Below are 15,203 nucleotides of genomic sequence, written 5' to 3'. Positions count from 1 at the left end.
AGCTGATCTCATTTCAGATGAGCAAAATGCCACGTTTGACATGTTCTGGTGACCTAGTGACAATTTAAAAAGAACTAATTAATCTCAGCTTATGGAAATGTCTTCTGCAAGACCCAATTGTGATGGATGGAAACACGACACAACAAACGGAAACTAAGTTAAATATGAAATGAAACATTAAGCAAAAAAAATATAAAATAGATAAAAAGTAGGAAATAAACATAAATTAATTAACAAATTAAGTAAACTAAAATAAGATAAAATGGAACAAAATATAAAATGTAGCTGAGTTAAACACTATATATGAAAATATCAAACAACTATTTATTATATGAAATAAAAGTAAGTGAAAGTATTTAATAAAATAAAACTAAACCAAACTAAATATCATTAATTAAATACTCAATAAAATGAATTAAAACATAAATAGAAATGTTAATTACTTATACTTTACAACATCAAAGAACAGTAAAACAAAATAGTATATAAAACAAAGGGCAAAAAATGTAAAGCTAAATTAATTACATATTAACTAAGATTAAACATTAAATGAAATTAAATCTAAAATAACTATAAATTACATCTTAAATAGCATTAAGAAAATTAAGTATACAAAAAAGTATCTTATAGGATAAAACATGAACAAATATTAATGTAAGAATAAATAGTAAATAAAATGAAACAGCAAGTTTAGTTAAATATAAAAACTAATTGAGTCAAAATTGACTCATAGCTGACCCTCCCTTGGACTTCCAAGACTAGAAATCACGCGGAAGGAAACTGCTCATCTCTCTCCCAAGACAGTGGTTGTTGTTAGGTGCCATCAGTCAGAACCGAATGCTAGCTGACCCTCCAGTGGATTTTCAGAGACTGTAAATTGTACGGGAGGAGGTTGCCTGTCGTTCTCCCACAGAGCAGCTGGAGGCTTCTAACTGCCTGGCTTGGGGTTATTTGAACCATCAGGTGGTTACTGCATCATCTCAGGGGCGCGGTCTTGGAGTTGGCTGCACAGCTCTCTTCATTAAATAGAAATTTAATGAAACATGAAAGAAAAAAATGTTCTTTTCATCTATATCTGCGTATTTAAGCTTTATTTGTGTTGACTTGATTGATTTATGACTTTATTGCTTTCCTAAGGAAGCTCTAGTTGGGTAATGGGATGAGGGCTCAGCTGTAGCTTTCAGTACCAGCCTTCTCTTGAATCAGTTCAACTTTAACCAAATTCCAACTCCACCTCAATACTGGGAGGCATAATCGGAATCATTTGCCGAGTCCATTCTCATACATAACCAGAACACTGATTCACATTTTCATTAGAATCCTATTACACCCTATTCCTACACTAACCTCTTATCCAAACTCAAGCTAAAGCAATTCTTAACACCCACCCTAACCCTAGATAGTTGAGACTTCTTTTTAAAAAACATGAAAAAGAAACACTGTTCTTTTCAATACTTATTATACAGGCTAACCCTTATAAACATTATATGCTTATTATAACATTTAAATTTTTTTAATTTTTATTTTATTCATTTTTATGTGTGTACCATCAAATCAGATCTGACAGGTACAGGAGGAGATTGCCCCTCCTTCTCCAGCAGAGCATCTGGATTCAAACCACGTACCTCTGGGATTGCAGTGCAGCTTCTTGCCGCTAGGACCACCAGAGGTTCCTTAACATGTAAATTTTTAATTCCTGATCATAGCCTCACCTCTAACCCTAGCCATAACTCATCTCCTTCTAACGTTTGGACTCTGAAACAAACAAATTCTGAAAAGCAACCTAAACCTCACCCAATTCCTATCTGACCCAAACCTTAACCAACTTTCAACCATATCCTACCTTGAAATCCAATTCAATTCTCAACCTTCATCCCAGTAGGCATTATTCAAATTTATCAAATGTCAGTTTTGGCATAATTCCAGGTCTTAACTTGAGTCTAGTCTTGCCGTATGAATAGGACTCAAAGGCAAACTTCCACAAGTTTTCATTTTCTACCATCCTTACCGTGAGCCCGACTTGTGCCCACAACAACCACCACATGACATGATCCCTGGAGCCAGGGCCCACCTCAAGAGTCCCCACCCTGATGCATACCACCAGCAGCCTGGTGAGGTTTTCGTTTTGATTTTTTGCTAAGTTTTTATTTTAAACCAAGGACTTTGCTTCATACAAAATTTCATTGTAGAAACAATAGCGGAATCCAAAGTTTGACTGATAAATATTACTCAGGCAGCAAACTAGTCAAGCACAGGATTTTTTTTCCAAATAAGTCCCAGTTGTGTTGCATGGTTGAGACTTGTCTGTTTTTTTAAACACTGTTCTTAAATATAAAGTTTTGCAACAAACCTTCAATTTATATCAAATATAATTAAAAATTAACAAAGAAAGAATACATTGTATCAAAATTACGAAGATATACATTTCCATGCACATACGTGTGTGTATATGTGTATATGTATATATGTATATATTTTACATGCACACGAAACTTGTTTGAACGACAGCCACTGCTTGACTGATCCCAGATGCAGAGAACTGGTTGATGCATTTCAAATTTGGCAACTCACTATGAGATTTCAAGAAAATGGTAGCTCAAGAAGAGACAGAAACAAACCCAAAGTCAGGGGGACAGATGTGGCAGCTCCCCTCCACTTCATCCTTCGGCTCCACAGATTTCAATACCCTAAAGAATCAGACAAGCCCCCATGGCAGAGTGGTTCTCCCCGACACAGCCTGGAAAGCGGCTGTGATTCTCACAGACCCAAGAAGACACGGGGAAACACACACCCTTCTGTTCTGCAGTAACAGAGAGGGATGCACTGTTGCCAGCCAAGTTTCAGATCTGTGTCTCCACATAGAAACATCTATAAAAAGGTTTGGTCACATTTGTGCTGAGTCCAGAGTGGGTGATGGCCTCAAGTGTCATTACTACTGAACACCTGTGTCTTCTGCTGCACAGACCCATGGTTTCCATGGCGTCTGCACACATCCTTCCCACTCCTGAGCATGCTGTCTCACTCACTCATGCGCTCTCTCTCTCTCACACACACACACACAACACACACACACACACACACACACACACTTCTTTAAGAAGAGCGACAGAGTAAAAGTCAATAAAAATATTAAAATCACCATTAGAGATGGCCTGAAATTTAGTGTGGCAGCACACAGGCCTCTACCAGTCCAAGCCCTAAGGTCTCCACAGCTGAAGAGCCTCTGAGAGACTCAGCGCTTGCCAGTTACCTCTTGGACAGGGCCTGGAGGTCAGCTGCTAGTGAGGCCTGGTGTCAGTTTCTCTGCCTTGTCTCCCCCATGTCTATGCCTCATGTCTCACTACTGGAGTCCTTAACACATGTACTTCTCACTACACTTCAATTGCCCTCACAACCAGCACAGAAGGCCCTCAGGCCCTCATCTGCCTGCCTGGAAAAGGATGTGTGCTCACACACATACTCACTCGGGCCCCAAACCCTGAGAACTGGACACAGACGTGGGGACACCCTGGCCCTCGCCATATCTGGCTCACCCTGGTTGTTGGTGGGCCTGTGCCACTCCCAGCAGTGCCCTGCCCTGGACACTTGCCCACTCCTGGGAGGAGAGTATGAGGACCTTGACTCCAGTGGCATGTGCCCACCATGGCCAGCTGGAGTTCTCACTGTGGTGAGTGTACAATGGATGTTCTGTTGCCTGCAGGACTCAGTGAAACTCGGTGGGTGTGGGGTGTCAGCTCAGGCACTTTTCTTGGCAGCAGGACAGGAGTGGACCCTTAGGATCCAGCTTGCCAGGTGGCCTCCCCAAAGACCTCCTTGCACAAGTCATACAAACACACAAGGAGGGTCTTTCTATTGGCGTCATGGATTTTTAATTTGTTACTGTCCTCTTCCCCATCTTTCTGGTTTTCCTAAATCATGAATATAGAAATGACAAGTGTGACATGTCTTGTGACGAGAAAGCACAGTCAACAGTGAGAATCCTCTTCAGAGGAGGGCCCTGTTGCCTGGCCACCCTGGCACATCCCAGCTGCCACTCTAGACAATGCTCATGGCCTCACTCCTACCACACTGAGTGGAACGTCCACCCGTGGCCTGGCCGGGGCCTCTGTGCACCTTATTAGCCCTTCCTCCTAACAGCGTTTGGCCAGCTAGGCCCAGCTCATCCCTTTGCAAGGGCTGTGCTGACCCAGGGCCCCTTCTCTCAGCCGACCTGGCCAGCATGGATGATAAAACTCATCAGTGGGAGCACATGGCACTGCGGGGCATGCGGGCTGGCCTTGGGCCCGCTAGCACCAGTCGTCTTGGTCGGGATGGTGGTAGCTGTGCCGCACCCGGCCTCCAGGTGTAGGGCCCGTGCTGAGGCCCAACGTGCAGTGGTAGCCGTTGGGCACACGACGGAGAGGATGAGGCTGGGAGGTCATGGAGGACACATAGGAAGTTCTGGAGGAGCGGCCCGAGTTGGTGGCTACGGCCTCCTCAAAGGTGAGTGTGTCCTCGGGTGGGGATCGGGGAACCTCACTGTCCAGACGCTGCCCCAGGTAGGGGTCGGAGCCAGTCCGGGAGCTGGGTGCCAGGGGCTGGCTGAGGGTGTCTCTCTGGAGCAGTGCGTTGTGCTCGGAAAGGCCGCGGCTGAGCCGGCCGGGGGAGAAGGCAGGGACGCTGGTCTGGACTCCAGTGAAGTGAACAGGTGACGAGTTGGCTGTCTTGTAGGTGATGCTGGGTCGAGGGGTCAGGGGGGTCTGAGGGAGTTGCCTCCGCCCACCTCGGCCTGGGGTGCTAGCACCAGATGTTGACAGCAAGGGGCTCCCATTAACTGAACCACAGCCCTATGTGGAAATGGAACAAACAGATTTGTAGTGCATGGGGGGCAGGGAGGTACGTAGATGGAAGGGGGTCAAGGGAGGAACAGGGGAGCAGGAAAAGGGGAGACAGGTCAGAGAGAGGGAGTAATGGGGGAGAGGATTTAGACAGAAGGGAAGAGACCGCAAAGGGCAGATGGAAGGGGGTGTGAGGGATGAGGGAGTATGAGATCAGGTAGGCCGCGATGATGGGAGGAGAGGGGTGACATGGGAGCAGTCACTAGAGGGGAGAGGTCAGAGGGTTGGTGCAGCCCCAGAAGGGGAGAGGAGGGCAGGAAAGGAGAGGGGCCAGAGGGAGGATATCCAGGAGGGGAAAGTTGGGGAGGGGAAGGGAGAGGCCTGGTAGGAACACTCAGGGAGGGGAGCCAGGAGAGGAGATGAGCTTGGGAGGGGCACAAGGTAAGGAGAGGGCAAGGAAGATGAATGGAGGGGAGGAGAGGGGAAGGAGGAAGAGGGAGTGGAGAACATAGACCTAGGAGGGAGGAAAGGGGAGGAGAGGAAGGATGAGAAGGGAGGGGAGATGAGGAGAAGAGAGGGAAGAGGAAGTGAGAGAAGAGTGGAGGGGAGGAGAGAAGGGGAGGGTAAAGGGGGAGGTGGGGATGGGGATAGGAGGGGTGGGCAGAGGAGGGGAAGGCAGGGGAGAGGAGTAGAGAGGAGGGGAGGGCAGGAGAGGGGAAAGGAGGAGAGGGCAAGGGAGGGGAGAGCAGGAAAGGGGAGAGTCGGGCAGTGCAGGGGAGAGGAGGGGAGAGCAGGGGAGGGGAGAGGAGGAGAGGGGAAGAGAGAAGAAAGAAGAAAGGACAGTCCTGAAGGGGGGAGGGCAGGGGAGGGGAGAAGAAAGGAGGGGTGAGGACAGTCCTGGAAAGAAGGGGAAGGAAAGGGAGGGAAAGGAAAGTGAAGGGAGAGGATGGGAGGGGAGGAGAAGAGAGGGGAAAGGCCTGAGAGGAAGGAAAGGGGACAGGAGGGGTAAGGACAGTTCCTGAGGTGAGGAAAAGTGAGGAGTCAGACGGGGTTGAAGAACAGGGAGACAGCTGGGGTCAGGCCCAGGGGGTAGATCAGGGAGGGCTGCCACAAGTCCAGACAGGAAGTGGAGGAACTTAGGGCTTGCTGACCAGAGCAGGGAAGGGTAAAGAAGTGGGAGAGACAGGTGAGGTCTGGAGCCTCATCCTCTGGTGAACAAGATCTCACGGTTGGGTCCTAGAGAACAAGCATGGAGACATGTGGGGTCCTAGGGGTCGGACTGCCAAGCTCCCAGGCCCCGGTTCAAGGTGGGGGTGGACAGGAAAGCTGGGCGGCTGCACCTGTCTTACCTGCCTGTGGGACCCTGGCTCCGGTGCAGCAGTGGGTGATGTGGGCTGGCTACCGAGTGGGGGTCTGGGTGGCGCGGGCTCCCTGCTGCCGAAGCGGTCACAAGAGTAGAAACGCTGCTTCTCAGAGGATGAGGAAGAGTGCTGTCTGCGTTCCTGGGACCGCCCCCGCTCCTGCCTGCGCTCTCGGTTGGGCCCCACTGAGCTGCCTGGGGCTACAGGAGGCAGATCAATACACACAAGGATGGGGTCAGTACAGAAATTAGGTTCAAGGATGTAGGAGTCAGTACAGGGACTGAGGGATCAGTACATTAGGACAAGGACAGAAGGGGTCAATACAGGGATGGGAGATCAATACAGAGATGGGGGGGTCAGTAAAGGAAATAAGGAGGTCAGTACAGGGGTGGGGTGAGTACAGGGATACAGGATCAAAAAGAATGGGTCAGTAATGGGATGGAACAGTACAGGGTTCGGGTGTCAGCACCAGAACTGGGGTATCAGAAGAGCCCCAAGGAGATCAGCAGAGGAGGCCCAAGGCCAGCAGAGAAAACGGACTCAACTTCAGGCCCAGAGCCACTTCCCAGGGACATGCACAGCCTTTGAGCTCCAGCCAGTACCAGAACTGCAGACTGGTGCTGGAGCCACCCCCACCACCTAGGGCAGAACTCCACACACCATCGGGGTCTGAAGGCAGGCTGGGTCCCTTGTCCAGGGACTTCTGCTTCCTTTCCCGTCGCCGGTGGCAGCGGTGGTGATGGTGGTGTGCAGTTTGGCTGACCGGGGCTCGGTCCAGGGTGGTGTTGCAGAGCAGAGTCCCAGGGGGACGCTGGGGGGCCAGGGTGGAGATGGAGCGTTTCATGGGACTGGAGTCTGGGGCGCCCTGCAGTCAGGATACAGGGCCAGTAGAGCTGTTAGCAGGTCCAGGCTGGGTACAGGAGCAAGGCCAGGGTCAGCCTGTCCACCTCTCCTGTCCTTGCATCCTGGTGCAAGGCCTCTAGGTGGACAAGAACTCTAGGAGTATGTGCACCCAGTGGGGTGACAAAAGGGCAGAGAAGAGGCAGAGGCAGGGCGGGGCATGACCACAAGGCAGGGACCACTCTGCACCTACAACCCAATTCCAGGGCAGGAGGCCTTGACTTGGTCTTGTCTGAGGTCATCTGGCTGGCAGGGGTAAGGTCAGGCAGTGACAGCAGTATAAGGTAGGGAAAGTGTGGGCCAGCGTTCTGTGATGGTGACAGAGTACAGACTCAGGTGCACGAGGCCTCTGGAGGTCCACCAGGTGATAGGGACCTAGTCATCACCCACACCCAGGTTGTATCCCCTCCATCCTCAACCCTGACCCCTGACCACACACCTGTGTCTCAGCTGCGAGGCGGGGCATGGAGGCTGCTCGGCCCTGACTCTCCAGCCCCACCTGGGGCTCCCTGGTGGGGCCACTCAGAGCCATGTTCTGCATCTGTACATCCACAGCCTGGGGGTGATAGTGGTCACTGGTCATCCCACACAGCCCCGCCCTCCCAGTCACCCCTCAAGTGATTGATGACTTATCAGCCCCCACAGCTCAGGCCCATCCTAGGACCCGGGGAGTCCTCACTGGTTTTCCTGGCTCGACCACAGGAATTTCTGCAGAGTGGCCCCGCTCCAGGGATGTCCGAGCCTCAGAAGTCAGCCCCTGGGTCCGGTGAGTGCCCCAGGAGACGGACTCTTTGAGGCCACCTCCTTGTGTCTGCCTGTGGAAGAAAGACCCATTTAAGCCAAACATTTGGCCATGGCATGCTTGCCCAGAAATGGCCTGGTCCACTGGCCCCACCTGCCACCCTGATCTGTTGTGACTTTCCAGTCAAACTGGTCCGGTCCCCAGGCAGGCTTAACGCTAGGTTCACCCCACTCCAACGCTCAGGGACCTGCGCTCACCTGCATAGGGGGCTGTGGGTGTGGGGCCAGGGAGGAGCCTGCCCGATGCCTTCTGCCCTGCTATCCAACTCTCTCATGGCTCCTTCCCTCCCATGGCTCCCTACCTCACCTTTACACTAACAGCCCCTCCCTACCTCTCTGATTTCCCCACTCAAAGGACTGCAAACACTTAAATCTCTCTTAACCCTCCACTCCCTGCCCCCTCTATCCCCCCTTAATACTTCCATTTTACAGACTCTGACTCATGCCCAACCCTCCTTGCAAGGGTGACTTGCTCTCTCAGAGTTCCACCCACAGACAGTATCCCTTAAACCTTTGTTACAAGCAGCACAGGAAAACCCGTGGTCACAGAGGGGTAGCTTAGTGGAGGGAGAGGTGACAGTGAGACTGGTATGATATGTGGGCTTCTGAAAGCATGCTTGTGTCCCCAGGGAAGTGGTGCCTGGGCAGGAGCTGGACCTCCCCTCACGGTGCAAAGAACCAAGTGTGCATTCCACTGTCCAGTCACAGAGGTTGAGAAAGGCCCCTAGTGCCTGGACCCCTCTGTGAGAGAGGATGGCCTTCAACCAGATGGCTTGATACAATGACTCACAATGGACTCAAGAATATCAGAGATGGTGAGAAAGGTACAAGACCGGCCAGGGTACCGATCTGTTGTTCATTGGGTAGTTAACTTGCTGCTCTCTGACAACAATATCTGACTAGGTGTTCTCTTATTTGCAATAAAGGGTTGTAACTGACTCTGTAAATGTTCTGAGGAAGGGCCTGAAGTGCATTTCCCTAAACTAAAAAACACAGCTCAGAACCCACATGACCCTGCAAGAGACACACGCACTCACAGACTTACACAAACCTCTACTTAACCTCACACAGAGACACACACTCACAGACTTGAACAAACCCCCACTTACCCTCACACAGAGACACACACACTCACAGATTTACACAAACATCACACCTCACACAGAGAAACACACACTCATACAGGACAACAGTCACACCCACACTCTGCATCTCATACACACCCAATCACACAGACATCCAACCACCTTACCTTCAAATGCAAAACAGGACCCTCACAACCAGAAAGGACGTATGACCCTAAGAAGAGTTCCCAGCCCATACTGACAAGCTCAGTCCCAGGATACATAACTTTTCACAGCTATTTTCTCACAAGAGCATGCTCACAGTCTTAATCATGCTCTCAGAGCTTACGTTGTTTTTATGAGGCATTGAGTCACTGTAGAAATGGTCCCACCTCTGTCTGCCCATTGTGGCCTTTGAATACTGCTTGGCCACACGGCTTACTCCAGCCAGAACGTGTCTGTCCTCAGTCTCATCTTGCTGCTTCAGAAATGTCGACAGTAGCACCTGCCTTAGACCAGATGGTCACTGGAGGGCAAGAGGCCATGATAAGCCATTCTCCTGTTTCCAGACTTAGGCATGTTGATCAAACCACCCCGAAGTCTCCAGCCTCAGGAGGTTTAACAGCAATTACACCATTGTCGTCTTGATGTTGGGCTTCGATCCATATTGAAGACTGCAGTCCTTGACCTTCTGCAGCAAGCACTTCAGGTCCTACTCAGTTCCGGCAAGCAATGCTGTCATCTGCATAATGCAGGTTGTTGATGAGTCTTCCTCCAATCTTGATGGCACATTCCTCCTCCTAAGGTCCAACCTCCTGAATGACCTGTTCCTCATATAGATTGAAAAGGTATGGAGGCAGAATGCATTCCTGATGTACTCCTTTCCAAGTTTTGAATGATGCAGTGTCTCCTTGCTCTGTTCTGATGATTAATTCCTGGTCCAAGTATAAGTTTCACAGAAGCATAATCATTCAGAAAGCACATAAACATTCTGGATTTCCATTCATCTCAGAGTTAGCCACAATTTGTTGCAATCCATACAGTCAATCAAATGCCTTTGCATAGTCAATGAAACACAAGTAGACATTCCTCTGGTACTCTCTGCTTTCAGCCAAGATCTATTTGACACTGGCTATAATATCCCTACTGTCATGATCTCTCTAAATCTAACTTATCTTTCTGCTGGTTCTCTGTTAATATACTGTTCCAGTAGTTTCTTTCTAATAAGTATGATTTTGCTTGTGTGTGGTATTAGTGATACTATTTAAGAATTTCCACACTCAGTTGGATTTTTTTTTTCTGGTATGGGAATAAATATGGATCCCTTCCAGGAGGCTGGATAGGTGGTTGTCTTCCAGATTTCTTAACATAACCTGGTGAATGCACCCTGGGCAGCATCTAATTATTGAAATACGTCAATTGGTATTCAATTAATTTCTGAGGCTTTGGTTTTTGTTGTTTTGATATTTTTTCCCCCAATTCTTTCAAAGCAGTTTGAACTTCTTCATCACCATTGCCTCTTGAGCATATGTTATTTCATGAACTTCTTCTGGGCAGCCAATTCTTTCTGGTACAGTGACTCTATAGAAAAATGGCTCTGAACCTTGCCCTATCCTAAGCCAGACTCACCATCTCTGACACAAGTGATCCCTTTGCTACAGTCACTATGTGAATCCATCTTGTTGAGTGGATTGCACTAACCCTCCACCTTTCCAAAGCATGATGTCCTTCCCAAGGTCTAGCCAACTCATGACAACATGCCCAGAGTATGTGAGATGGAGTTTCATCATCCTTTCCTCTAAGCAGTAATCTGGTTTCACATTCTCCAGGACAGGTCTGTTTGTTCTCCTAGTGGTTCATACAATAGTCAGTACTTTTCTCCAGCACCACAACTCAAAGGTATCAATTCTTTCACCAAGAAAATTCCTGAAACACACTACAAATTGAGAGGATCAATTGGTGCTGGATCCTCTTCCACCAGTGGCAGAAAAGCCTTGTGGACCTGCTTTCTTCTCAGCCTACAACATGCCTTTCTCAGAAGGATGTCTGGAAACATGATGTGACACAGGCAAAGGCTGGGCAAGCACCCATGGCTCGTGCCCCAACCTGGGGGTCCTGTCCCATAGGGCTGGGCGTGGGTTCACCTCTCACATTGCACCTCCATTCCCTCCTTCTGCCAAAGTCACAGGCATCATCTACTTCACACACCTTAAAATTCCCCATCTCTGTCCACCCACAGGCCACAGGTAAGAAATACATGCTGTAAGAACGCAGATGACAGGGGCTAGTTTGCTATGCAAAATTATCACGGCAAGAGCATTAACTAATATCTAAGGATTTACTAATTCATGTTTAAGAGACAATAGCTCCAGAAATCAATGCAATAGAAGTGTGAGGGAGGATGTTTTATAAGAAAAATATTAGAAGAAGATTAAAAAGACATTAACTGATTGGGGCACTAATTCTGGGTGAAAACAATTTCTTAGTGGTCTGAGACACCAAATCCAATTACATAAACAAACATCCCTGGGAGTTTACGTAGTGCACTGGGGTCTTGGAGGACCTACCTGATAGCTACTGAGGAACTCAGGCCAGTACAAAGAAAGCCAAACTAAACAGGTCAAGGGGACTTTCACTTCCAGAGTGACACCCCTCCCCCTCAGCCCACTGTGCCATCTCCATACTCACACAGCACCCCCATTGCTGAGGGAGGCAGAGCTCTTCTGCCGAAGGAAGACTCTGGCTCCTCGAAGCACAGCTGGCTGTGTCTGCTCCAGGGTGGCTTTCAAAGGGTGGAACAGGGACACAGGGCCCATCTGTAAAGGTCAGACAGAGGAAGAAATCAAAGGAAAGGGAAAGACCCTGTGGCCACACTCCAGCAGCCATGCATATGGGGCCCAGCTTGTTCAGAGTAGCCAGTGTCCGCCCTAACGTTCTTGTCCCTCAATGTAAACCAGTTCCAAGGAGCTCCAATACCTTCCTTGCTCCCACCCCATCTCTAACATGGACACACCTCCCTTCAGAGACCAGAATGGGAGGCAGGTAAGGAGTGAGTGGTTCTGCAGCAACTGCACCTCCACACCAGGAAGTGGCTCCAGGAAAGCCCTCCCACTTCTCAAAATGTGTGTCCTTATCTACAGAATCACAGGTCTTGACCAGATTATAGACGGGAGAGACATTATTTCACAGCCACTTTGAATGGTAGAAGCTTTCTGGAAGTCTAGGCTGAGCCAAATCTTGATACTCAAGACTGGGGAAATGGTTGTGATGGGTTAAGAGTGTCTGCACCAGATGTGGAAGTGGAGCACGGCAGCATGAGTGCCTGCCGCTTCCCTGCCAAGGCTAGGTGGTGGCCCCTTTAAGTGCTTAGAATGGAGTGAGTTTTCGAGTAAAGAATCTCAGAAAAAAAAAAATCTCTAAAGGACCCTAGGAAGATGATGAAGCTGGTTAGGACTGTGGTCTTTAGTGGTAACTTCAGGAAGACTGGCCCCTCCCCCATCCCAATGTCTCACCAGAACAAAGCATAGTTCTAGGCACAGTCAGGGTAACTCTCTGGTCCGTGCTTGTATGTGAAGACAGATTCAACTTCTATTTTCCCAAACAGCCTTACTCTGGTAAACTTGACACCTGCTTCCTCTGTTCTCAGCCCCTTGACCTTCTGACTCTGAATACTAGCTCTCCAGGTCAGGGTGCATCAATACTGTGGGGCAAGGAGGAGCCAGCGGTCCACACAAAGTTTGTGTGGGCTCTCTGACTCAGAGGTCAAGAACCTCACATTTTCCTTCTCCAAGAAGAGCTGAGGGCTTCCCCCAACTACCAAGCTAGGGAGTCTTGGGGCCACTTCTTTCGAGCCCCAGGAGCCCAGTACCTGGGACAGGCCTCCAGGAGTTTGGTGGATCTGGTCTCTGGTGGTTTTGTTCTGTTTGTAGAAGTCAAATATCATCAAAGCTGCGTAGACTTTCCCCACTGTCATCTCATCGGCTGGAGAGAGGAGCAGGCACTTGGAGTTGGAAGGGGTGGATGCGGTACCCCCCATCAACAGGTTACTGGAAAGTCCCTGAAGGGCAACCAGGAGGATGGCTTTCCCCAGTGACCACCCCAGCTGCCCACCTGTTCATGAGGATGCCCTAACTCATCATAGGAGGTCCTGCCTCAGTCTCCTGACTAGAAAGAGAAGCCAGCCTTATAACCTGTAAGAATCTCATTTATTCTGGCATGTTCAGAGTCCCTCCTTGTAGCAACCCTAGCATAAGGGCCTGTACTAGCCTTCTTCCCACCATGTCCCTGGCTCTTCTTGCTTGGCCTCTGCACAGGACATGCTCAGTCTCTCACTCACGTTTATGGGGGGGCACCAGCAAGTCCAGGGTCTTCTGGGGTAAGGTGGCCCACACAGAAGCAATTTCCTTCCTCAGTTCAGCATCACACTGGTGCTGCTTGGTCCCCGCTGGGACAGGCAGTGGTGTGAAGAAGAGACAAGGATTAGTGGGCATCCTAGAGCTCCCATTATGGGAACAAGTGGAGGCTGACACTGTGTGGTAGGGAAGATGGAGCAGGTGTGAGAGCTGGGAGAAAGGGCAGAGGGAAGGAACACTATGGAGGCTAGGACTTCCCCCTTGAAAGTCTACCTAGAGAAAAAGACACACAAATTGAGCATTCACCTGGAATGTTTGTGCATTCTACATGCATGTATGTGCTGAAGGGGTGACAATGGGGATGCATGAAGAATGCAATAATACACTAATAATTTATCTATTCATTGATTCCTTCAAAAGCAGTTTTTGAGTACCTACTGAGTGTCAGATACTATGTGCTAGAACAACAACAACAAAATAAAACAAAAGCTCCCTTGCTTCTAGGGTGTACATAACTTTATTCTACAATAAAATAAAAATAGGTAAAAAACCAAATCAGTATGGCAAGCAGTTAGAAGTACCAGAGAAAAAGCAAAGCAGGGAGGAATTTAAAAATTGTTGTGATTTTAATTTGGACAGGATGAACAGAAAAGTTAAGAAGATGGCCTTTGTGGAAGGCCCAGAAGTCAGATAGTGATCCATCAGTGCAAAGGTCACCTTGGACAGCAGGGATGGAGGGGTAGCTGAGTGGAAGACAGGGTACTTTCAGAAGCAGTGCCAATGCAGCACTCTGAGAGGAATAGTCAGTCTCACCTTTGTTTACAGTTACATTTTTTAAAGTAACATTTATGTACAAAATTTCACTCTTTTAATGATATTAATATAGGAATTTGGGAAACTGCTAACAATTGTGTGCTTTCAACCAGTCCTCTTGTAGAACGAGACTATAACCCCTCAGTAGTTCCTGCATTCTCCTTTCGGTCAATTCCCCAACCCTGTTCTCCTGACAATCAATCCTGTTTTCTGTTTCTATAATTTTCCTTTTGCAGACTGTTTTGGAAATGGAATTATGCAGTAGGCACAATTTTGCATCTCATTTATTTCATCTAACGTGATGCCTCTGAAGTTAACATAGTGACAAGCACTAGTAGTCTATTCATTGCTGAGTACATATAATAGTTTATCGATTCACCAAGTGTTGGGTATTTGAATTCCCAATTTAGGGCAATTATGAATCATAAAGTCACTATAAGGATATCTGTATAACTTTTTATTAGTTGTATATTCTTATTTCTCTTGGATCAATATATAGGAGTAAAACTGTTGAGCACTATGGTAATTGCCAATTGTTTCCAAAGTGGCTGTATAATTTTGGAAAGAACACTGAAGAACAAATGATGTGTCGCACTGTGATATTGGAGAATAGTATTGACTATACTGTGGACTGTCAAAAGAACAAAACATTTATCATGGAGGCAGTATAGCCAGTGCTCCTTAGAGGCAAAGATGGTGAAACTTGGTCGCACATACTTTGAGCATGTCGTCAGGAGGGGCTACTTCTGGGGAAAAGACATGCTGGGAAAGGCAGTGGCTCAGAGAAAGAGAGAAAGACTCTCAACAAAGTGGACTGGCACAGTGGAGATCATGACAATGGCATGGAATAGGGAAAGGGTTAGAACCGCTGTTCATAATCACCAGGAGCTATAGTCTACTCAATGACACCTAAAAACAACAACAGCATACATTTTGGAATTACACAAGATGGTTTATTCATTGCAAATAACTTTTATAAAAACATAACTCCAATTATACAAATGGACCTCACCTGATGGACTATACAGGAATCAGATTGACAACATCTGTGGAAAAAGATGTTGGAAAAGCTCTAGATCAGCAGTCGAAACAAGG

At 48.1% G+C, this 15,203-nt stretch overlaps 1 protein-coding gene across 1 annotated transcript in view; it reads right to left on the bottom strand.

The window, feature by feature from the left end:
• Positions 1 to 4,286: 4,286 nt before the first annotated feature.
• The window catches only part of CACNA1B (calcium channel, voltage-dependent, N type, alpha 1B subunit), a 258,633-nt gene continuing 247,716 nt past the window's right edge, over positions 4,287 to 15,203 (bottom strand). Inside the window, exons 38-46 of the mRNA XM_006900673.1 lie at positions 13,280 to 13,387; positions 12,812 to 12,924; positions 11,632 to 11,759; positions 7,758 to 7,893; positions 7,518 to 7,634; positions 6,809 to 7,043; positions 6,715 to 6,717; positions 6,167 to 6,378; positions 4,287 to 4,826 (exon numbers count right to left, since the gene is read on the bottom strand). Of these exons, the coding sequence (XP_006900735.1) occupies positions 4,287 to 4,826; positions 6,167 to 6,378; positions 6,715 to 6,717; positions 6,809 to 7,043; positions 7,518 to 7,634; positions 7,758 to 7,893; positions 11,632 to 11,759; positions 12,812 to 12,924; positions 13,280 to 13,387 (1,592 nt within the window). The remainder of the gene's footprint in view (positions 4,827 to 6,166; positions 6,379 to 6,714; positions 6,718 to 6,808; positions 7,044 to 7,517; positions 7,635 to 7,757; positions 7,894 to 11,631; positions 11,760 to 12,811; positions 12,925 to 13,279; positions 13,388 to 15,203) is intronic.

The sequence above is a fragment of the Elephantulus edwardii genome, unplaced genomic scaffold (assembly GCF_000299155.1).
Source record: "Elephantulus edwardii isolate Elephantulus edwardi_28Jun2011 unplaced genomic scaffold, EleEdw1.0 scaffold00289, whole genome shotgun sequence".
Classification (NCBI taxonomy): Eukaryota; Metazoa; Chordata; class Mammalia; order Macroscelidea; family Macroscelididae; genus Elephantulus; species Elephantulus edwardii.
The sequence above is the reverse complement of the archived record's forward strand: the minus strand, read 5'-3'. Positions and strand labels throughout refer to the sequence as shown.